Genomic DNA, 24,767 nt, shown 5'->3' on the forward strand with positions numbered 1-24,767 from the left:
CTTCTACTAAGCCATAGCACTTCCAGTGGTTTCAGATTCTGGTTTACCAGCTCATAGCAAACTACAGTTTGTCAGTACAGATACCTCCACCAAACCACAGCTAGCCTCTCTTAACCACTGTGTGGTTAAGAACTGTATGACATGATTTTTCAAATTCAGCCTTCACTCATACATTCGGAAACAAATGTTCAGGGACACTCACCATCAATTTAAATGGCTGTGTTTGAGTAAAACTAAACTTCAGATAAACACACCGACTAGAATGCTGCTTTATCCGACAACACACATCACAGGTTAAAGTTATCGATGCAACAAGAAACATGTCATTAAACAAGTGCATTTTCAAGGACATACCGGTTTACAAAGCATTTAAGAACGTTGTCGTGTTTGCACACAAACTCTATGAAGCGAGGCGACGTCATTCTGTAATAAAATGTTCAGATTTACAAAGCATCCAAATTTCAAGATAATAGTTCAGCATGGTCTCTTATTTGCTAGGATGCAACTCAAATCTATTCTAGAGCAGCTTCATTAAAATTATCCAGCCCCATTATATGGGCTGCTGGTCTACCTGTGTGGCCCTGGTTCCTAAGATAAGAAACATTACGTCTAATAAAGAACGTTGTTTTATGCCTATGATAGAATACTGTTAATGAATCAATAGTCAGTGTGATTAAATGGGGTTCAAACACCTGCGAGGGACAGAATTTTGAAATCTGGATTAGTTTGGTTAAATGACATCAAAAGTCCTAAGAAAGTCAATTTTTAAAATATTCATAGGGACTGAGGACATGAGAAGCCAGTAGATACTGCCTGAAATGACTTTCCCGACACCAGCCTGTGGGCCCTGGCTTCTGCCCCCTTAAGGGGCAGGGGCTGCCAGGAGGCAGGGAGAAGGCAGTGGCGCAATCCCCAGGATCGCGCCGCTCATGGGGCTGCATGGGCTTGGCTGCACGTACCTCAGCCTCCTGCAGCCTCCCAGGGTTGCCTTCCCCCAGCCCTCGCTGCCTCACCCCCCTGCCCCCACAAGGACTCAAACTCCCTGAGAGTTTGAAAACTGCTGCCGTACACCATTATTACTGAAGCTCACCATTATAACCAAAGACTTTCTCCATCCTCCATTTAATTATTTAACAGTATACCCTTTCCTTTTTAATTTTATTCAGTTTAAAGGAAAGAGAATTTAAACCTCCTTAGCAGCCAGCATATTTGAAATCAGAAATCATATTCCATGTCAAAAAGACTGTGACACTATGGATTTCAACACTATCATCTTCTACACACTGTTCACAACACAGTTTCTTTCTTACAGATTTCTGCTCTCGTCTACCAACATAAAATAAAACGCAGCCATTTCACTCAGACACAAACCAGAATACTTGCATCATTGGAAGAGTCTGCAAAATTGTAAGCCAGCACCTGAAACAGATCTTGCAATTATGCCAACTTCCCTAGTTGTTTCAGCACAGCATTGGGACAAAAATCTTCTTGCATCAAGATTTCTGTAAGGAAGTAGTCTTCTTATTTCTACCCAAGCTGCGCTGACAGATGAATAGGCATAGATAGGACAACTTACGGCTTAGCAACTCCTTGGCAGCAACTCAAAGTTTTGTGGAAACACTCAGTTAAAAGCTAAGCAACACTGGAAGTTATGGTAGGAGCTGCAGAACTAGATGTACGTAACTGCAGCAGTACCAGAAACTGGTAGTTCGGCAGCCAGAACTGCAACCAGTACCAGTTGGCGTTCCTAAACAGGCAGAGCTACTCTGACTGAGATTCAAGACTGAGGGGAAAAGATGGATACTATGAGGCCTATCTGATTCCTCCTTCATCACTGAGAATATCTGAGAACAGGATTTTAGGTGCTGAAGGATGCCTGTGTCAAAGTGACATGTAGCTCTCACTAGGGTGTAGAGATTATCACAGCAGTTCACTTTTCTGTTGGAACTAGACTGCTTGTGAACAATCTACATATCATATTTGTCAAAGCCACAATACACTGCAAGTTGCGAGTATCACACTGCAAAGTTTTCCTGCCATTCCACTGGCAAAGGTAACAGCACTCAACACACACGTTTAAAATATGTATAAATACGTACATGTAAATCCCATTGATCTCAATAGAACTTATTTCTGAGTAGACACATACAGAATTGGGTCGTGAGATACAGTCAACTCTGAATTAGCACAGTCATCAAATTAAAACATGGTTGCTATGAATCTTTTCCAATAGACCACCCAACCTAAGCAGTTCTATGAAAGAGAACTCAAATACGCAGGAACTCAGACTCGATGGTGACATTTCAAGAAAAGTGGACTTTTCAAAGAACTATAGCCCACAAGTTAAAAAAACTTCCATCTCTATTTTACGCACTTATTTTTTAACAAAAACAAAGTATTTCTGCTTCATTAGTATACCAGCTGTTGAGACTTCTCTATTTCAACATAAGTACAATTATTGCACAGGAAAAAAAGCCCCAGAGCTCACACTTTAAATTCTGAGCAAAATATGTTACAAAAAAGTTAGGCATTATCTGGAAGGAGCAACCAGAAGGGTCTAAAAGTTAGATCCTCCTTACCCCTGAGGCATCTGGCAGGAGCAACACATATAAAATGCTTGAATGACAGCACTTAGCCGGTTTGCTGTCACAGAAATCACATCCTGGCAATCAGCGTACGCTTCCTGTGTACTGCCAACTTCATATGTTTTAGAGTCCCCTGTGTCTGTAGACAGTGCTCTGCTCTGGTCAGATGGAGCAACACCAAAGATATGGGCAGGAGTTCCATTTTCTTGATCAGGTCCTGTCTGTTTCAGTAAGATGGAGGTGATATCAGCAGAATCCTTCTCGTTTTTCATCAGTTCTGCCGAAATGAGAGCTAACCATTCATCTAATGAGTGCCAGAGTAATTCCAGAGGCTGCAAATGACAAGAAAAATATGGAAGGCGGAAGAGAGAATGTCAGATAATCAGCAACAGAATTAAAGGCACAATCCTATGCGTGCCTACTAAGAAGCAAGTCGAAAACAGCCTATGGGCCCAATCCTATCCAACTTTCCGGTGCTGATGCAGCCCTGAAGTAAGGGAACAAACATTCCCTTATCTCGAAGAGGCCTCCCCCACAGCAAGATTCAGCAAGTACCCCCTTGGCACAATGGCATCAGCACTGGAAAGTTGGATAGGATTGGGTCCACAGAGCATCTGATGGCACTATAGTTAACAATAGTGAAAGTACAATTCTAGTAACTTTTACAGTTTCATTTTGTTCTTTGTTACTGCACAGAGAACTACTAAACACAGGGTTATAGTGGCTCTCAGAAGTAAAAAAATTCAAATCCTCCACTATAGAGTAATGCTAGCACTCGGAAGAGTATGGAGAATATTTAATGAGAAAGCCCTCTTGCACTACAAGACATCTGGCATCCAGTCAGGCTCTGAGGGAATACAAGCAGATTCCCCAATCAAACTGCTCCCCAGTCCAATACACAAGTATTTAAAGGAACAGCGTCAAGAAGCAAGGTAGCACAGGATATTCAAAGTTAGGCAGATATCAGTTAAGTCATTTGCTAAAAGAGACAAAAGATGTTAGTTCTAGCCCTGTGGGGCAGGGGGAGGGGTCACAGCACTCTTTAAATATACCTGAAGAGCTGTTACATAGAGGAAAGACTTGTACTCTGGTCTCCCAGAGGAAGGACTAGATTATATGGGTTTAAGTTACTGAATAGTGGCTTTCAGCTGAAAGTTGAAGAAATTTCTTTAACAATGGAATCAATTATCTAGGGCAGTGTTTCTTAAACTCTGAGGGAGCTTTACTCTCTCAGTAAGTCTTTGTGGAGGGGGGGCTAGGGCAGTGACACAATCCCCAGGATCGTGTTGCTAAGGGGGGGCGAGGAGGGGTGCTTTCCACTTACTTTATGTAGGTAGGGCTGCAGCAGGCTGCAGGAGCTGCGGGGAGCCCTGCGCAGCGCTTCCTGAGGCTTGGAATCATCAGTAACAGCGGGTGCAAAGTGTCTCCAGTAAAACAGACATGCTTTGCACCTACTGTTACTGACGATTCCAAGCCTCGGGGAGTGCTGCGGGGAGTGCACAAGGCTCCCCGCACCTCCTGCAGCCTGCTGCAGCCCTACCTACATAAAGTGGAAAGCACACACCCCCCCCCCCATTTTGCTGGAGGTATTTTGCACCAGCTGTTACTGACGATTCCAAGCTCAGGGAGTGCTGCGCAGGGCTTCCCACACCTCCTGCAGCCCTACCTACATAAAGTAAGTGGAAAGCACCCCCCTCACAGGGGGGTCTTTCCCCTTAAAGGGATGGGGGAACCTTTACACAAACCAATGGGTTACAACCCAACAGTTTGAGAATTACTGATCTAGGGGTTTATTCTCCCTTGCTGGAGGTCTTCAAGAAAAGGCTGGACAGCCATTTGATACAGATACTCTAGATCCAGATTTCTTCCATCAAAGAGGGGAGGCTGGACTACAAAGCCTTCTCCAGCTCTAGAAAGCTGTGAAGTGGCAGCTCTGTACTATAGTATAACTCCAGCTTCTGGCATGAAGCAGGTAGAGTATCCAGTGTATCCGTGTATCATTTGTATCCAGTGTGAAAAACTTTGCAGAGTTAAATTTTAATCTGGCAATCTTAATGTAAGAAATAAGGGCTATTTTGGGGACTTCAGCTTTTATGGTGTTTCTGAAGAAAGGGCATCCTATAAAATAAGGGATAAAAGTGAACTCAGCATGATGAGAAGCTGGATTATAATGTCTCTTAAAAGGTTCCTAAACAAAAGTGTATTAGATAAAATATGAACTCTCTCCCACAAAAAGCATTAGGATCAACACAAAGACACAGGTTAAAGTGATACAAAAAGTGATAAGTAGCTAATTCTTATGGTTCCCTTAGGGGCTTGTCAGCCACATTTCATGGTCAAGGAATATAACACCCACATTTGGAACATAATCCATTCTTTTGTCAACTCCACATATCTTGCTTTCTCTCCAATATCATGCTTCCAGCATCTTACCAAGTGCCTGCCCCTCTCCCAAATGAATACTTTTAACTCCTACAAATTTGCATAATTGAGAATTGTATTTTCTGCTTGCACCTGTTGCAAATGTGTTTTTTTTCTTTAAAAGAGTGGTATCATCATGAGGAAATGCAAAGGTTCCTGTAAGATACAATGTTACAGAAAAGGTTAACCTTTAATTTCTTGCAATAAGTAGATGTGCCCGTCTCTGAACTCTTTGCATGCACACATAACCCCAGTTCAAGCCATGGATAAAAATGTGAGGTGCCAATGTAAAATATGCATGTTTTGCTAACTTACTATATATATTACTAGGGGTTTGTTTCTAAACAAAGTATAAATTTTTTTGTATTACTTTTAAATGAAAAGAGTTCCTCCAGCTTAGCTGCAGCTCCTCTAAGCCAGATATCACTATGGTCCCTAGCTGTCCATAACTACTACCGACTTAAAATATTTTTCTATTCCACCTCTTAACAATTGACCTCAAGACTGAGGATGGCTAGAGGAAGCAGCCAGAAAAATCAGAACAAAGATTAACATCTTCAAAATGCTGGAATTGTTGGACATGACCACAAGAATTGAGTAGAAGACCTGATAAGCTTATAAGGGCGCAATCCTAACACCTTATGTCAGTGCTTTCCAGCACTGGCATAGCAGTGCCAATGGGACGTGTGCTGCATCCTGCAGGTGGGTATCACTCAAGGAGGCCTCCTCAAAGTAAGGGAATATTTGTTCCCTTACCTCAGAGCTGCATTGTCCTTATGTCAGTGCTGAAAAGCACTGATGTAAGGGGTTAGGATTGCGCCCTAAGAAGCTCACCAGCTAGTTACACTTATTCATCCCAACACTGCAAAGATGACTATCAACCAACAAGCGTTTTCAAAAAGCGTGTAAGAAATTAAAATGTAAGAAGTGTCCTTCAGTCTTCCCTGGTTAGGGAAGGAAGATATCCAACTACAACCTTGCTTCTATCATCACATGATAGACTATACTGAGCTGACAACTTTTAGGTTGAAAAAGATACCAGGCAAAATAATCACTCAATATACAGATAATGGTAGTGTCACGGCAAATAACTAAGAACAAAATGAAACTTATCTAAAACTCATCAATCCAGCACTGCAGGGATTTCAATTAGGTTTACTCATGTAGGAGAAAAACATTCTGCAGTAGCATATTTCTGTGTCATACTAAGGAACTGATCATCACAACATGTTTAGAGTGAACATATACAGTGAAGCTCCCCAAAAAAAATTGAGATGCATTTCCAGCACAGTACAGATGCCTACCATTTGTTGCACTGCTTTCTAAAAGGCCACAATCTTGATTACAGCAAAATAAAAAATTGAGTTACTGAGCAGTTAGTAAATAACGTAAGAACATCCAATCCATTCACAGGTGAGAACTTGGCCCATGCCATTAATACACATACAATACAGTTTATGAGCTTGTGCAAGTTAAACACTCTGAACCTCAGATTCCCACTTATAAAATGGGGGCAATAGTGACATTGTATTGTTAAATGGCAGAAAGAATTATAAGCCACTTTACTTAAGGAGATGCTGTAGAAATGATACCCACTAAAGATCATCCTGAACTAAAGATATCTAAAGGAAATATAATTCTAACAACGAACTGACCTGAAATGCCAAAATGATCATTATGCCAAAAATAAGACTATCCCATGGTTAGGTAGGAGCAATGCAATTAATAAAATAAAGACTTGAATATGCATGAACTCATTTGCATGCTGGACAGGATGGTGTTAGCAGAAAAAAAATGAAAGAAGAAACATTTTTAAAAATACATAGCTAATCAGTTAAATTAAATGTTGATTATATGGAGAAAAAGTAGTTCCAACTTAAAAGTGGGTATTGTCAACCAAACTTACGTCCTCTTCATGAGATGCCTGATTAATGAATGCATGCTTTGTGAAATTCATCTCTTTAAGGTCTATCTTCCTAATAGCCTCAAGTACTTTTCTGACCTTGAACACCTGATTTCTTGGAGTTTTATTTCCATTGTACCCCATGTCATTTCCATTACTTGGAGCAGATGGACCAAGACGAAAGACGTGACAAAAAATCCGCACAATCCTCAACAGACTTTTCATTTGAGCTTCATAATTGCTTGACAAGCTGAAAAGAACAGAATATGAAATGCTTCAATGGGAAAGAGCAATCCTATGACCTGAATTAAAGTTACTATAAAAAAACCTTCAAAACAATAAAAACCACAGAACCCGCCCAGCCCAGTCTCAACTGACATAATGCCATAACCCTGGTCCTCACCTGGCCAAACACATCAGCCAGAAATCCAATGTTGTCCTCTTGCCTCTGAACCAACATTCTTTGACAAGGAAATTTAGCTCATGGGATCAGGTCAACAAAGCACCTGCCATCCCTTTGCAATTTACAGGGACAGTGGGCAGAAAAATCATATCCATATAAATACTACCAATATAAGTACATTTATAATCCACCCATTTAGTTCTGTTTTGCTTCTTCCAGGAAACCATTGCACCATCTCTTTCAAAAAGAACAACAGAAGTTTAGCCCTGCCCTTCAAATCTGAGTTGCATATGATGGTAGTCAAAATATTCTTTTCCACAAGAAAACACAAAGAGGGAAACGAAAGGATGATCATTCTGACATTACCTGAGCAGTTTGTGACCATTTGTTGTAGCCACCTCAGCAAGGCTTGTCAAGATTTTAAGGTACTGGTTTTCATTCTGCTGAGACAAGTGTTCTAGGACTTGTCGCAACTGGACATACAGAAAAGACAATCATGACTTCTTTTAATACCATACACCTGTGCAGACTGTTGACAACTACAAATATTTAAATAGTAACTTGGATTAACAGTTCAGTCCTATCATGGAAAGATTTATAATAGTAAGAGTCTGAAAGTGTCTTAAAATGGTTGCTGATGGTGTGCAAAGTGCTCTGTCAGCAGCCATTCTGCAAGCACTGCCATGAGAGATGACAGTTCTGTAGCTTTGCAACCAGACCTCACCATGCCCACCAGACTCATTAAGTCAGCAGTGAGAGTGGAGGGTGGGAAGAGAGGGAATGGAAACGCTGGGTGGCATGACTGGGTGGGAAGGGGGAGGACCCAGGGCAGAGACAAGGCATGAAGGGTTGACAAACACTGTATCTTATCCCCTCCATTTCAAACTCCTCACCCTATTTTTCTCCTCAAAAGTACACCACCAAAAGAGGTGGCATATATCTGAGGAGACCCATAGGTGGCCCCAGGACTTATGGGGAGATAAGTATAAATGTTTTGTACTTACTTCCCATTTGCCCTCAGGTCACCCCTCCCACTGCTGGATGCAGCGTGCGCCTTCTTGGTGCAGCTGCCTAAATTTCTAACAAGTAGGACTAACATCTGATTAAAACAAAAAAGTACAAGTATATTTGTATGAAGTTTCCTTTATTAAATTACCATACTGAATAAAATCAGCCATACTGAACAGAAAAAAGATGTTCAGAACATTAACAAGACATTATCTTAACAATAAGAACATAGTCTATATTTAGCTGTGACTCTGTTCACATTTGTGAAATCCAAGTTTCTTCTTCGAGTCAGAGTTTCCACTTCAAGCTTTTTCATTAAGGGCCTAGAAATTCTGGAGACAGCCCTCACAATATAACAAGGCAAGAAAAAGGCCGACTCCTTGGCTCTGCACGATCACATAGACCCCCAAATAACAGGGGCATTTCAGAAAAGACACCCAGTTCATCCCCACCTCCTCTCAGAGACAAGTACCATCTCAGAAGAGGAATTCCTCCCCATGTAAGAGAGAAAGATGAAAGCTTCTTCTAACATGGTATCTGCAGTTCACCATTTTTGTCAGCACATGGTTTTAAAAAAGATAAAGTAAAACATCTGCTGTCCTCGATCAGGGATACCATATAAGTCAATGAAAAGGTTTTCAACCAATTATCAGCTAAACCTTGAGCCTTAAAATAAGAACAATTTTTTATATTTATTTAAAAACACACTTATCTAAAAGTATCAGTAACAGCATTTCACAGAACTTAAAACTGCTAATAGAAGTTAACCATGTCTGAGCAATTATTGTCCTATTTTGACTTGTTTACTTAAGTATACATAACACTGTACAAAGAATGAGAAGATAGAAACCTGCTTAGAGGGGCTCACAATCTAAAAATAGACAGAAGGAGAGGGAGGTGGTGTCAGGAATAAACTGGAGAAGAATATACTATTCTTCACTGACAAAATCTTAGGCTTAGATATCACACAGCATGGAGACTCGAAATGTGGATGGGCTAAAGACTTCATAAAAAAGGTGGAGCTTTTGCCTCCAAGGAAACATACCAAGGAACAAGCTATAAATCTAATACAATTTAGAGATATATGGAAGAAAACAACTCTGATCTACAAATCAGTTTGGAGCTGTAACATAAAAATGAAACTATATTTACCATATTTTCTCTGAGATCTTCATTTTGTGTCATTTGAATAATTGTCTGAAAAAGTCTAGGATGATGTTGTATTAGAATTTCACAAGTCTCTCCATAGCCACCCTGAAAAATAAAATATTTTTATATAAACCAGTTATTCTAAGCACATCCTTAAGAAAGCAGTTTCTTAACAGTGCAATTAGATGCATGTCTACTCAGAAGCAAGTCTCACTGAATTCAATGGGACTTTCTCCCAGGAAAATGGGTATGGGATAACTGAAGCATCATAACTGAAGTCCACTGAGATATTTGTCAAAACATGCCTAAATGCAATTATAAACACAAACTAGGAAGCAAAGTCAATTCAAAACACCCATGGGATTTAGCTTCTACGCCTTAGAAACAGAGCGTAATTATTCAAACGCAATCTCAGCATACAACTTGAAAAGGAAATTTCAGCTTACAATTTTAGTATTTTCTTTCTATAATGAAATAACTCATTACAATGAACTCATCCAAGACCTGGATCAGTTCAGTATTATGGGGGTGGTGGTGGAATAATATCAGTACCTTGATCTTAAATTCTAGTGTGACTTCTTTCTTTTTTAATAAAAGGTGAATGCAATTTAAATGTTCATCATGTGTAAGAATGTCTTTCACAAAGTTCAGCCTATCCAGAAGACAAAGTCGACTGCTTCAGGCTGTGAGTTGGCACAGGTGGCTGCCTGCATCCATCAGCCACTTCTGTAACTACTTCACCATACCCTGATAACCTCCTCAATCTTTGCTGCACTGCTTTTTCTGAAACAAAGCGGTTGCACGAAAAAGGAAAAATCTGTTTTAGGAGTCATGTAGTGCTTCTCCCGGCTTCCTTGTTCCAGCCCATTCTGCTGGTCTATTTAAAACAGCAGCACAACAAAAAGGGAGGGGGGGTAAGGAAAGTGGCTGAGTTGGGGGAGGATGCTTCCAGTAATAAAATTGTGCACCGCTTAACGACAGGGATCCGGCCCTCAATCCCTGTCATCAAGTGGCGTCTGACCCAATCCAGACCCTCTGCAGGGAAGGGGATGCTCCACTCAACTCCGCTCCCCTCCAGAGGGTCGTCTGAGCTTACCAGAGGCAGTGCACGTCCACTTGCTGCCTCTGCAGAGTTCAGACTGAGGGAAATGGCATCTCTCACGTGACTTCCAATTTCACTGCCATCACTGCCTCTGGGAGGCTCAGACAACCCAGAACTCCCTTCGCTTTTGGAGGGTTGGAGTGTGAGTCCCCAAAGATCACATGACTACACATGGTCGTTGGTTATGCAATGCCGGCATTAGCCGGAATGTCGCTAAGGGGCGCACACCTGTATTGTCAAAGATTATGGAAACAGAGATGAAAGCAGTTGCCACCACTGTGGAGGGATTCCCACTGATGCCTCCTCCCCTTTGCTCCTGCCAATTGTTCTAAACTGGCTGAGGAGAGAGGATCCAACCCCAGCTCAGAGGAGGTACCGGCAGTGGTAGAAGATGTTCAATAACGTACACACCAACTAACTAAAAAAATGTGTTTGCTCCCTGGTGCCATGGGTGCTGGAACAGAGTGGGGGGGGGGGGGGTTTGCTGTTGCATGCACCTATAAGTGCACACTGGGAAGCAGCAGAATTTGAGTGGTAGAGCAGCCACCACTACAGGCAGCAGATCAGTTTGTGCTGCCCTTGCATCGCCATTGTGTTTCACAAGGTCAAAGTGTTTTCACAGACTATAATTAAATAAAATATCAATGGAGACCGAACTCTACATACACTGAACATCAACACCTCTGAGACCTAAATTTGCTATCACAGTGATCCATCATTTATTTAGCTTCAGTAACACAAAAGCTGCAGTATAGAACACACAAATCCTGACACAGAGAGGATTTCATCTCATTGCAACTTTGTATGCAACACTGAAACGCAGAGGATTCATGAGTCATGCACCCTCTTCACATACATAAAGAAAGAAGAAGGCATGTGCCTCCCTTGCGGCAAAATGACTGTGCTGTCCTTGCACCAGAATCACGTATTAAGGCTTGGAGGCAGAAAGGCAGTGCAGGAGCAAAAGATACAAGATTCTTTTTTGCACAGTAGCATTTCGCATATTCTTTGGCAGCTTTCACGTAAGAGAAAAGGACATTCTCAGACACAGAGACAAAGGTCACTGAACGCGTGAAGTAATTTTGTACCTGTACACAGAGATCAAGCGGAGTGACTCCATTTTTGTCTGGCAAATACTTGGCTCCTCTCATCAGAAGGATCTGCGCAGTGTCTCTTTGACCATGGCTATATGAAACACAGAGAGAAAATATATTCAGTCATTTTCTGCCATCAGTTAACTTCTTCCTTTCCCCAGAAATATTTCATGAACAAAACAACTACTTCTAACAGCACTTGATTGAGGGTCACTTAAGATGCATGTATATGTAAAGAAATATAGGGAAGACGTACACACTACACTTTTAAAAATGAAAATGGAATATTGACCAACCAAGAATTAAAAGTAGGTAAGGCCTTCTTCCACTAAGGGGGACTGCACACAAAGAAGTTCTAGCACAAAGTCCTCATGCATAACAATCAACTTGGCGTTGCATATGGGCAAGGTGCTGTACAAAATAACACACATTAAACTGTCAGAACTTCACTGTTGTGTAGTTTCATCCACGTACACTGAAACAACTGCAGGAGGAACAGTTCAAAATGTCACCTTTATTTCCAAATGTGTTCCTTAAGACACAACCCAGTAGCACAAAACACAAGGAAGCTTCAACTCAGCAAGAATCACAACTAAGTAAAACATTGGTTATTTGAAGTTGGCATCAAGATCAACTTCTTCCACTACTAACTAGGAGAACCTATTTTGGATATACATAATGTCCTGGTTCTATTCCTGCTATCCCTGAGAGACTAGAGTTACTGCCATATGAACTAGGCCATATGAATCACTAGTCTGACTCGGAATAAGACAGCTTACTATGTTCGATGTGGCAGAGAATGCTGTTTGCTCCAGGCTACCCTGTAGGTTTCATGGTTACGAATAGATTGCAGTCCTACCTACTTATTACCCCATAATAGCTATGAATTTAATATACAGTCATTTTTTTAAAAAAATAAACCATACCTGCAAGCAAAGTAGAGTGGAGTTGCTCCTGAAACATTGGGCCTGTTAATATCTGCACCACTGTCTAAAAGACACTGAACGGTCTTTTTGGAAAGAAAAAAATGAAATTAAGCAAAACTACAGATATATACTTCAGTTTAGCCTTTCTAGAGTTATCCAAAAAGCACCTCTTGCAATAAAATGTTTCATATACAAGTACGTCCGCTTTTTAAAAATAAAGCTAAGGTTCAAGATATATTTTTTATCTTGTAGTGCCTTCATTCATCTCAACAGAGCCTATGCAGGAGAAGTAACAAATGAACTATGATGTTAGTGTTCAATTAGCCCAGTTGTAGGACACGTAATATGTAACTGGATATAGTTTCTAACTAAAACTGATTAGGATACAACTATGTATTCCTGACAGATATAATCTAGATCTGCCTCAGGTCATTAACTTTTATAAAAAGCATGCATGAAGGAACATTGCAGAAAAATGTGCAGTCCCCTATGAAACTTATTAGTCTACTACAGAAACAGCTACATTAAGCTCTTTTAGAGATGAATTGCAAGATCCACAAAAATGCCTTGAAAGTGTGATCAGTTGAGATTCAATAATAACATCAAGAATGTTTTGATGTTACTATGCTTTCCATTAATAGGCTTCTTAATCAATTTAATTGATTAAATGGATCAATTGTCACATTTGTATGGCTATCAAAGCCAAGGATCCATAATAAATGCAAGTCACATTTTTTTCTCCTACCGTCTTGTGGCCATTCTGGCAGGCCACATGAAGAGCTGTCTGTCCCATTGCATCTTCAACATCCACATTCGTAACATGCTGTACAAGATCATGAAGTAATTCTGTTCGTCCATTAACAGCAAGCCAATGGATCTGGGTTTTTAACAACACACAGGAACAAGGAATTCAGCAAGTAATGCCATAAACACAGGATCATAAAATGTAATGCAAAGGACTAACTTTGTAACTGAATGCAGTTGCCTTGCAAACAAAGTTAAGGATCAAATACTGGCTTAATGTTCACACATACTGAGCACCTAGGCACTCTTTGAAACCTTAGTTCCAAAGGTACATTAAAGAGAAACCTATAAAAGTCTGCTCTCTGCTTCAGTAAGAAAAAGAACACCCTGGATTTAAACACTGACTCCAATATGCATAACACAGTTCATATGCAAGGTTTCACTATATCTTTTCTTCTACTGAAAGTGGACTGTTCTGTAAACAGTATGATGAAACTCTGCACTTATGCTAAGGAACTTTGCCGCATAAGTGAAAAGATCCTTAGTATAAGGAAAAAATTGCATCAAAGGTCTGCAATTTACAGCAGTCTTTCAAATCTGTAGCAGTACTTGCTTATGATATCATAAGTATGGCCCTGCTGGATCATACCAAAGGATAATCTGGTTCAGAATGCTGTTATAGGTTGGGCATTCCTTATCCAGAATTCTAAAATCCGAAGTTGTATGAAAACTGCTACCTTTTTTAGTGCCAACATGACACTCAACATGACAACTTTTGGGGCAGAAAGATCAGCAGCAGGAAGATCCCAACTTTCACAATGAACAAAACCACAATCATCTGAACTGGGCCATTATATTACAGACCATTTTATTTTCAATCGTTTTCCTAATGCTCACCAACACAGATTTTGCCTCTCTCATTTCCACTGCAAGTTGCCTTTATATCATTGACCTATTCACCACAGTCCCAAGATTTATTTCCTGGCAAATCACTGTCAATTCAGACCCAAGAACGTGTATATCAACTTATGATTGTTTTGGCCTGAATATACTATACATCAGTAAGCCACATTCAACAAGTATAACCACTACATTCCCAACACACTCACTTCATTAAAGTACAGCAACAAGAATAATGGTGAAGAGATCAGGAAGGGGAAAATTCTAATGCTCATGAGATCAGGAATGAAAAATGCTATTGCTCAACTGGGGTTCATGGCAACACTACTATTAATACCTCATAGTTGTACAACATTATGTATTAGAGGTGCAGTGAACTGAAAACAGTTAGGAGGTTGGGTAGTGTTGTGTTGTTTTTTTTTAATAACAAGCATATGTTGATTCCAAGACTTGTGCTCTATCTCAGGAACACATTTGTAGATGCATCAACTGCTCACTAATGCACAGATCATGATGTTAGTTTTGCATCACATGTCAGATCAAACATTTAGAGACAGAAGCCATGATCCAAGACTATTTTAACAGCAAAAATCAAGTGCAAATGAACAGTATTTTCAAATGAAACAGCAATTCAGCAACTCCAGCAAGTCTTTCAGGTTCCTGAAGATAGCAGATTATTTATGCAAGATTGCCCCTAAGTAAGGGCTGTAAATCCAAAATTTGTTCATGCCATAACTCTTGAAAAAGGTCAAGCAATGAGATGTTCAAGTTTATGAATGCTCACAAAAGCAGAGAACAGTTAACATTTAAATCCTTTACTTACTGCTGTCAGGCCCTCATTATTACAAATGTTGACATCAGCACTGTATTCCAGTAGCTTGCTCATACATTTCTTCTTACTGTACAGGAAAATAAACTGGATATCAATCACAACAAAACTTCTACAGACTCCCCTTTTAGTTTCTGAGGCCTGGTTCATTCACCTGCTAAGCTGGAAGTCCTTTACTTAGCAAATTAGGTACAGAACTTCAGGACACATATAGTGTAATTGCAAGATGGCCGATTGACACTGTGGACCATACACACAATCCTTCTTTTTAGAAAGGTGTGGGGGGAAGGAAGAATGTGTGAATTGGGCTTACACATATGGTACTCTATATGCAGTAGTTGCCATAACATGTTGCATTGTGTGTGTCTGTGATGGACAAAGGGATGTACAAAGGAATCCTTGCCCAGGAAGTTTGTGAATCAGACCCAATATTTTAGCATCTGTATCTGAAGTTTCTTTCTAAAGCAAAGCAAAAACAAGCTTCTAACTTCAATTTGTTTAACCTATAAAGAAGCGAGAAGTTGAAAGCAATAACCACATCTCTTACCCATTTCTAGCAGCCAAATGAAGTGGAGTGCACCCTGAAATGTCTTGATAGTTGGGATTGGCACCTTTCTTCAATAGCAAAACTAGACATTCAACAGATCCACAGCTGAGGAAAAAAAGTTGAAAAGTTCTTAAGAAAAAGTCAAAGAAACTTGAAAATAACTCATAAAAGCCAGCAACATAATGATGCTTGATCAAATTCTAAATCTATGGCCAGAATTCTCAAGAATTGACTTTTGTCTAAAAATTGTCAGTTATTATGGTCTTTTATGAGCTTAAGAACATAAGAACATAAGAACAGCCCCACTGGATCAGGCCATAGGCCCATCTAGTCCAGCTTCCTGTATCTCACAGCGGCCCACCAAATGCCCCAGGGAGCACACCAGATAACAAGAGACCTCATCCTGGTGCTCTCCCCTACATCTGGCATTCTGACTTAACCCATTCCTAAAATCAGGAGGTTGCGCATACACATCATGGCTTGTACCCCATAATGGATTTTTCCTCCAGAAACTCGTCCAATCCCCTTTTAAAGGCGTCTAGGCTAGACGCCAGCACCACATCCTGTGGCAAGGAGTTCCACAGACCGACCACGCGCTGAGTAAAGAAATATTTTCTTTTGTCTGTCCTAACCCGCCCAACACTCAATTTTAGTGGATGTCCCCTGGTTCTGGTATTATGTGAGAGTGTAAAGAGCATCTCCCTATCCACTCTGTCCATCCCCTGCATAATTTTGTATGTCTCAATCATGTCCCCCCTCAAGCGTCTCTTTTCTAGGCTGAAGAGGCCCAAACGCCGTAGCCTTTCCTCATAAGGAAGGTGCCCCAGCCCCGTAATCATCTTAGTCGCTCTCTTTTGCACCTTTTCCATTTCCACTATGTCTTTTTTGAGATGCGGCGACCAGAACTGGACACAATACTCCAGGTGTGGCCTTACCATAGATTTGTTCAACGGCATTATAATACTAACCGTTTTGTTCTCAATACCCTTCCTAATGATCCCAAGCATAGAATTGGCCTTCTTCATTGCCACCGCACATTGGGTCGACACTTTCATCGACCTGTCCACCACCACCCCAAGATCTCTCTCCTGATCTGTCACAGACAGCTCAGAACCCATCAGCCTATATCTAAAGTTTTGATTTTTTGCCCCAATGTGCATGACTTTACACTTACTGACATTGAAGCGCATCTGCCATTTTGCTGCCCATTCTGCCAGTCTGGAGAGATCCTTCTGGAGCTCCTCACAATCACTTCTGGTCTTTACCACTCGGAAAAGTTTGGTGTCGTCTGCAAACTTAGCCACTTCACTGCTCAACCCTGTCTCCAGGTCATTTATGAAGAGGTTGAAAAGCACCGGTCCCAGGACAGATCCTTGGGGCACACCGCTTTTCACCTCTCTCCATTGTGAAAATTGCCCATTGACACCCACTCTCTGCTTCCTGGCCTCCAACCAGTTCTCAATCCACGAGAGGACCTGTCCTCTAATTCCTTGACTGTGGAGTTTTTTCAGTAGCCTTTGGTGAGGGACCGTGTCAAACGCCTTCTGAAAGTCCAGATATATAATGTCCACGGGTTCTCCCGCATCCACATGCCTGTTGACCTTGCAGTAGTTTACATCAAGATATATCTTTTTAAGGTACTTTGAACCTCCCCCCCCCCAAACTTCGCATTGGCATTCAGTGAAAAGCAAAGCTGAAAATTTCAAGAAAATCAGCATCTGTTGAATCAAGATACTTTGTGAAAACAAAAGAAACATAGGGATTGCCATGATGGACAAAATATTCTATGCACCTGCAAAAGCAACAAGGCAAAACATAATAAACTGAATGCAAGCTTTTCTAACAAATATCAAGGCAAAGCATACAAAAATGTCTTTATTACTGTTAGCTTTTTCTGTTATTTCAAGAGTTATCTTACTTGGCTGCAATATGAAGCAAGCTCCTCTTCACACGCCCAAATGCATAATTGACATCAAACTTTGAGTTTGACAGCAACTCTGAAACAGACCTAAAATAAAAAGTAAACATTAGAAATAAAAATGTATGCTCCCAACTACTTTTTAAATTGAGCACATACCTGCTCTGTTTGCAATATTATCCAGAAAGAAGAAAACAGGAAGTCAACCTTCCACCCATTTAAACCTAGAACACCCAGCTGTATCCTAACCTCTTCACTGAGATTACTTGCAAGTAACAAGCTTAACACTAGGGCTTTTTAAGCTCCATTGATCTCAGTGGAATTTCTGTTCACACAATGCATTTCTGATATGGGCATGCATGATAGTTTAAACATTCATCTGCTACTATGAATAAAGTAAATTAACTCTACAAAAAAAAAAATATTTCCACCTCCCTGTTTTATATACATTTTTAAGGGCCCAGTTTCATCCAAATTTCCAGTGCTAATCCATGCCAAACCAATGGGGCGGGCAGTCACAGGCCTCTTCAAGATAAGAAAACTGGAAAGTTGAATACGATTGGGCCCTAACTAAAATTTAAAAATTATATCCTACAAGATTCGGTCCTAAAGGAATATCAACTTCATCAACCAAGTACAAAAATTTGGATCCACTAGAGAATTAAGTTTTCTATCTTGTTATCAATTTGTTTGGGGTTTTGTTTTCCTCATCGAAGTTAATGGTTCATTACTGTGAGAAGAATTCTACCCTGCCCCAGTTTGAAGTTGTATCCTATTCTGGGCAAATGGGAAAGAACTGTATATATAGCTGTATCTTACTTGCTGGGTAAACAACTATACAAGAACATGGACCTCATATAAGTAGTTTCAAACAACAATTTATCTCCATTAGGGGGAACAGCATATAAAAATCACTAAAAAAACTCATTATAATTAGCAGATTAGAAATCTTTGAAAACAGACATGTCTGGCCAAAAGACCCTTTCAAATGGCCTTTTGGTCCTTGAACAAGACACATTAAGTAGTGATCATATACATATTAAAAATATATGTGTGTATTTTAACTGCTTTCCGCAACTATAAAGACTAAGAAATTATCTAGTTAAAAAAATGAAATCTGTTTTTCGTAGATCAATAAGAGCCTGAGGGCCATCCAAAAGGACATTACAAAACAGATGTTGCACATCTCTATACAGTACTACATGAAAATGTATTTCAGAGTAAATATCTAGATATACTAAACTAATTTTTCTTGCAGTTCTGACTATGAAAACTCACCTGTGTTGGTCAGCCATTACCATAGGCATTAAAGTGTAGACAGCAGTTTCATTGTCTGTGTGGGAATTAAAGATAAAGGCATAAACTTTACCTTAACTTACAGCACCACTGTAAAAGGCACACGCAAAGGTCTTTCACACACATAATAATAATAATAATAATAACAGTATTTATATACCGCTTTTCAACTAAAAGTTCACAAAGCGGTTTACAGAGAAAAATCAAATAACTAAATGGCTCCCTGTCCCAAAAGGGCTCACAATCTAAAAAGATGCAAATGAATACCAGCAGACAGCCACTAGAACAGACACTGCTGGGGTGAGGTGGGCCAGTTACTCTCCCCCTGCTAAAAAAAGGAGCACCCACTTGAAAAAGTGCCTCTTACCCAATTAGCAGGGGTTCACCCAATTAGCAGGGGTTCAAATAACATAACAAATATTGTCTGTCTGTGGCCAGAAATTGAAATTCTCAAACAACTACCACCAACAAAATGAATTTGAACGTTCTGCTACACTATTGGTTATTTTTGTGAAGGACCCCACACTTTTCTTTTAAATTTACGGAACTTGCATGCACTACGGTTATGGCAAATTCTTCAACTGCATGGATTCACTGCTGACTTCTCAATTTTGAAGAGCAACTTGAAAAGTAGAGCTTTCTGCAGCGGCTACAAAATGAGAAGATTAAGACGGCAGCAATGAGAAGATTAATTTTTATCTCTGCTATTCAGAGCTCAGTAAAAATGACGCTGAAAGTGGCACAGCCATTCATCATGTAGTATCTTGAAAATAATCTGAGCTGTGAAATTTTTCCTGGGGAAAGATTTACTTTTATTTTCAGATGCCGACTTTAATTTAAATTAAAACTGGAAATGTGAAGGGACATTTAATAGAGAATGAAGATCATAAAACTATATAGAACTCTTCTCCCACATAAGCCTGTCCACCAAGAAGGCCTTCTACCTTCTGAAGGTTAGGTAAGCTGCAGTCACAAGGAACAGTACTTCAGTTGTGGCACTGCACACGTGGAAAACCTTCACAAGAGAGGCTCACCTGGCACCAAACCTGGTATCTTTTTGCATCAAATACTGTTTAAATTTGTCCAGATCTTTAATCTGGTGAGTTTGCATAGATTCTGCTGGGTTTATCACTATTGTTTTAACACTTCTGCTATAATAGTTTATATTTTTGTTATTGAATTTGGTGACATAGCTTTGTCATATGGCAAACAGGCAGAAAATTTTTTTGGAACCCCAACCCTTAGACAGGCTGTCCATGGCTCGGAGAGGCAGCGTCTGGGAAGGCCATACAAGTGCACTTCTTATTTTCACAAAACCCAGAAATGCATTTGTAAGACCTCTGGCAGGCCTTGGAAGACCTTCTGAGAGTTGGGGAGGCCACGCACAGCCTCCCTGGGCCTCACAAAGACACCCCCTGATGCTCCCAAGCATGGAGCCCAGATCAATTGCCCCCAGCCCCCCCTTAGCAAAGCCACTGATTGAGTTATATTTTTGCATCTAGCATCATGAGCCACACAGGGAATTAGTTACACTGAAAGACAGCTTACAATGTTTTAAACAAACTTTGCTGAAGAAGTCAGACACCCAGCACACTCATTTCCTTATTCAAAGTCAATCTGATATATACACAGGAGACAGCAAACTTTTTTTTCCATTTAAATCTCTCGATACTGTGCCATATTCATATTCTGTGGTTCAGATATACAGTATATCTATTATGTATACACATACTTGCACTGCAACGAAACACAATGAGAGCTATTCCTGGTGATTCAGAAACAGAATTTCCTTTCTCAAGATGTGTCATTTTATTTTTAGAGTCATATTATACACACACCCTCCACAGGTCATAAAACTTGGCAAACATTATTGAGTATGACAGCTTTCTTACACAGAACTACACACTTCCTTCACCCTTCAACTACTTTCCACAAGCCTCCTGCACCTCACTCAAGATCTCTGCAAGGGAATAAGGCTTTACATACAGTTCTACTAGCCGACAGTAGCACTACCAAATATACAGTAGACAGTTTGCTAGAAGACAGTACCTCCTCGCCAGCTCCCCGCATACCCACAACAAAGATGACACTACTTTTAATTCCCAAGGTGAAAAATGCTAGAAGTCAAGCCTTCCTGACCATGACAACACTGAGAAGGGTCCTTTCTCTAAGTAACACTGTACTGCACTTGTTTTCATTCCTTCATATGCATCTGCATTACACCGACCCAGACTACTGACACACATAGCCCAACATGGTCTCAGAGGTTATAAGGCAGCTGCTCTCCAGGTTATAAAGCATAGCAGGAACTGATCAGGAGACTTTATACCTGCCAGAATATGTGCTCTACCACTAAATTATGGGTCCTACTTCTCACACCCAGGGCTGAGCGTTGACACTGAGAAGAAAGTTCCTCCAAATCTAAATCCTGGTAAATCTGTATATCAGCTATTTTCAACCTTTTTCATAACATGGCATACTGACAAGGCACTAAAATTGTAAAGGCACCACCATCACCGCACTACCCCTACTAATACATGAACCTCCTTCAAATTTTTGTGGCACACCTGCAGCCCATTCATGACACACCAATGTGACAGGGCACAGTGGTTGAAAATCACTACCTTATATTATAAGTTATTCTGCCCCTAACATGCAAAAGAGACAACTGAGGGGGGGGGGGAAAATACAGCCTTTTTCTCATTCTCAGCCAGTCAGCCTCCCCTTACTCAACACAAGCACACTTTAACCCTACTCAGGGGTTACCCTCTGCCACAGATCAAGAACTCCATATTAAACACAAAAACTAATTCCAGAAACATTTCAAGACCATTCCAAGAGTACCTCTGACCACATGCAGAGTGCACTTCCCTTACAATTAACCCCTGCACATCTGGAGTTAGAGAAGAAGGGTCCCACACCAGAGAACACAACCCAGAGCAAAAACATCACACACAAACTTGCACACAGCCAGAGGAAACGTTGCTTACCTTGGGAAGCACAACTGCTCCCACTCTCCTACCTCATCCCTCTCCACGAATCTTGCGCAGTCTCTACTACCTTGTAGTAAATGGTTTGTAGGTACACAGTTAGTAGGTGGTAACCATCATCCCTACAACCAGCCAGACTTAGTCCCCCTTCTCCTGCCCTGCTCTTCCCCACTCACTGACACACCTGCACCTCCAATGCAAGGGGGAGCTCCCCCCCCAGCCCCGTCCCCCTTTTACCCTCAGGCAGCTCCACGGTGCGGGCGCGGCGCAGGGACCTGGTGAGCCGGTTGAGTTGCTCCATGGCTCTCTCCATCCTCCGGCAGAAGCCCCCAGCAATTCCCCAGCCCGCGAGCGCGGCGGACCTTCTCCTCCTCCTCGCTCAGCCCATCGCCCACAGGGCACAACAGCGACCACCGCAGTCAGGGAGACAAGCCGAACCTACTCATCGGCTCCAGCGATGGGAAGAACACTGCGCATGCGCTAGCCTCCCGACGGGGACATAGAGTCGAGGAAAAAGAGACGGGCGCATGCGCAGACTGAGAAAGACGCCGAAAAGAAGCTTCCGCCCTTATTTTCCTTGCCCGCTCTGAGGTTTCATAGGCTGTGCTGATAGATCATCTCCACGTGCTGTCTGCGGGCGCCATGTGTGCAGTGCCATTCTGAGGCAGGGGGTGTTAGGCTGCAACCCTATCCACTTTCCTGGGAGTAAGCCCCACTGACTGTAATGGGACTTACTTCTGAGTAGACACGCATAGGATTGGAGGCTGCAACCCTATCCACACCTTCCTGGGAGTAAGCCCCATTGATTGTAATGGAACTTACTTCTGAGTAGACATGCATAGGTTTGGGTTGTAAATGAGCTTGCCATAACGTTTTTTTCTGGAAAGAATATGTAATCTTTACTCTTGCATAGGATCTACAAGGTTGCAACATGCCCACCATGGGACCTATGGTGTTTGATGAATGATGGGTATTGTGCAACCTTTGTTGTAAGTGGTTCTCAAACTGTGGATCGGGACAATGCAGTTTTTGGGTTGCAGTGTGATTCTGGGTGGGTTGCAAAACATACAAGCTGATCACTGACAAGGAAAATGTGCTGAGCCCTATGAAAACTGAAATGCAGCAGCAAGTGCATGTTGACTCATGAGTAGGTGACTGTGGCTTGGCTCTTACCAAAGGCCAAGTGAAGGATAACACAAGGCCACTGGAATGGTCCCAATGCAATGAATGTGGAGTTCAACAAATGCTCCAGAAGGCAGACCCCACCACCACCATAGTAAAAGGATAAAAACAGAGGCTTGTGTGATTGGTAAAGTGAAACTTTTTTCAATTCTCACAAAACTAGGTGGATCCTAAGAAAGTGTCATTTTAAAAATTAGGTCCTGGTGGTAAAGAGTTTGGGAATCACTGTTGTAGGTGTACTAGTGTAGTGGCGTTTTATGTCTGTATACATGTATGTTCCAATTTTCAAAGTACCACCTTCACAGGTAGCACTTTTGCCAGTACCACTTGTGAAAGAAATCAGACCACACTCCTTTATGGCTGGGTAATCTTTTTATTACCCTCAGGGTGATCAAGTGGCCATAAACCCTTATGGTCACTGAGCACCCGCAGATCTCTCCAAGACCGATTGCCAAATAGCTCCTAACCGCAGAGCTTCCACTCCTGATAGCCAGGATAAATTTGGAGAACCCTCCCCTTGAGTCTACTCCAGCTTACACCCCCTTGGACTCAGCTTAACAAAAGGAGCAGGCTCCCATACAGGGTCTCCAGGGTCTATCCCGGTCACACTGGATTGCCTCCCACAACCAGTCCCTGTGCTCTCTTCCAATCCCAATAATCCAGTCAGTTGTAATAAGTAGGATTTATTGAATAAATGTTTTAAGCAGGATTATAGACAGCACTGCATACGTCTAAAATTTAGAAATTTAGGCAAAGAGTACAGAAATACAATATAACACTCAGTCTAATAAAACAATAACAACTACCTCCTAACTCTAACTATCACTCACCAAAGTCTTAGCATTCCAAAATCCAATCTAGCCCATCTTGCTGCAGTCAAGTTGGGTTCACTCCTGCCAAGGTGGTCAAGAATCTCAGGCCCCCTCAGCCAGAGACAAAGTCAGCCCAGCATAAGCATCCCTCCCTCACCTTTATAGGTCTCCTGACCCATCCACCAATCAGAACTCGGTGCCAGCCGAACATGCTAGGGGTGAACGTGCCACAAGCCTCCTTACTCATGGTGGAATCTCCCCCTACCATCCCAAGACACTCACAGCTGAACCCTGTTGTAAATCAAGCTGGCCTTGGAGCCCACTTGGTAATAATAAACTTTATTTTTATCCCGCCCTTCTCCCAAAAAGGGACCCAGGGCAGCTAGCTTGGTATGATATCAGAGGGCCCTGTGAAGCAACCTCTTCCACAGTTCTCCCAGGCTTGGTATGCACTAATTAAGGTTGGATATAGCTGGGGTCTGACACTGGGGCCTACCAGCATGGCTACATGCAGATCTTTCCTTATTCAGATGTTACCTGGTCCTTGATTTCCCTTTTTTTTTGTCACACCACTGTCAGTAGAATCAGTTGCTGTGTGTAGAAGTGAGCTGCTTGTCCCAGGAGTCTCTGCAGTCAGAATAAGCTTCTCTGTTTGCTGCTGCCTTCTGATCTCTTCTCCCCTTGGCGCTTTCCCTTCTTGCTTTAGAACCCAATCCATCCAAATTTCCAGTGCCAGTGCAGCCATGCAAATGGGATGTGACTGCACCCTGTGGTGGGGAGGCAGTCACAGAGGCCTCCTCAAGGCATGGGAACATTCATCCCCTTACCTCGGGCCTGCATTGCAGTTGCACGCAGTGCTGGAAAGTTGGATAGGATTGGGCCCTAATTCATGTCTCTTGAAGGGCTGGGCTGTTACACAGCCTCACCTTGCTGCCGGAGTACAGCTGCCCTCACTGTC

The 24,767-nt window shown here is 41.6% G+C and overlaps 1 protein-coding gene across 2 annotated transcripts in view; it reads right to left on the reverse strand.

Annotated features, from left to right (window-relative positions):
* HACE1 (HECT domain and ankyrin repeat containing E3 ubiquitin protein ligase 1) overlaps positions 1–22,265 on the reverse strand; it is a 44,461-nt gene extending 22,196 nt beyond the window's left edge. The window contains exons 1-13 of one of the 2 annotated variants that reach the window (XM_066610194.1): positions 22,053–22,265; positions 18,808–18,862; positions 17,530–17,619; positions 15,612–15,716; positions 15,059–15,134; positions 13,337–13,468; positions 12,592–12,674; positions 11,660–11,756; positions 9,473–9,574; positions 7,679–7,785; positions 7,009–7,159; positions 2,580–2,917; positions 355–423 (exon numbers count right to left, since the gene is read on the reverse strand). In XM_066610194.1, the coding sequence (XP_066466291.1) occupies positions 355–423; positions 2,580–2,917; positions 7,009–7,159; positions 7,679–7,785; positions 9,473–9,574; positions 11,660–11,756; positions 12,592–12,674; positions 13,337–13,468; positions 15,059–15,134; positions 15,612–15,716; positions 17,530–17,619; positions 18,808–18,862; positions 22,053–22,128 (1,481 nt within the window). In that variant the 5' untranslated portion in view covers positions 22,129–22,265. Of the gene's footprint in view, positions 1–354; positions 424–2,579; positions 2,918–6,912; positions 7,160–7,678; positions 7,786–9,472; positions 9,575–11,659; positions 11,757–12,591; positions 12,675–13,336; positions 13,469–15,058; positions 15,135–15,611; positions 15,717–17,529; positions 17,620–18,807; positions 18,863–22,052 lie in introns of both variants that reach the window. The other variant, XM_066610186.1, reaches the window with a different exon arrangement.
* Positions 22,266–24,767: the final 2,502 nt, after the last annotated feature.

The sequence above is a fragment of the Tiliqua scincoides genome, chromosome 1 (assembly GCF_035046505.1).
Source record: "Tiliqua scincoides isolate rTilSci1 chromosome 1, rTilSci1.hap2, whole genome shotgun sequence".
NCBI lineage: Eukaryota > Metazoa > Chordata > Lepidosauria > Squamata > Scincidae > Tiliqua > Tiliqua scincoides.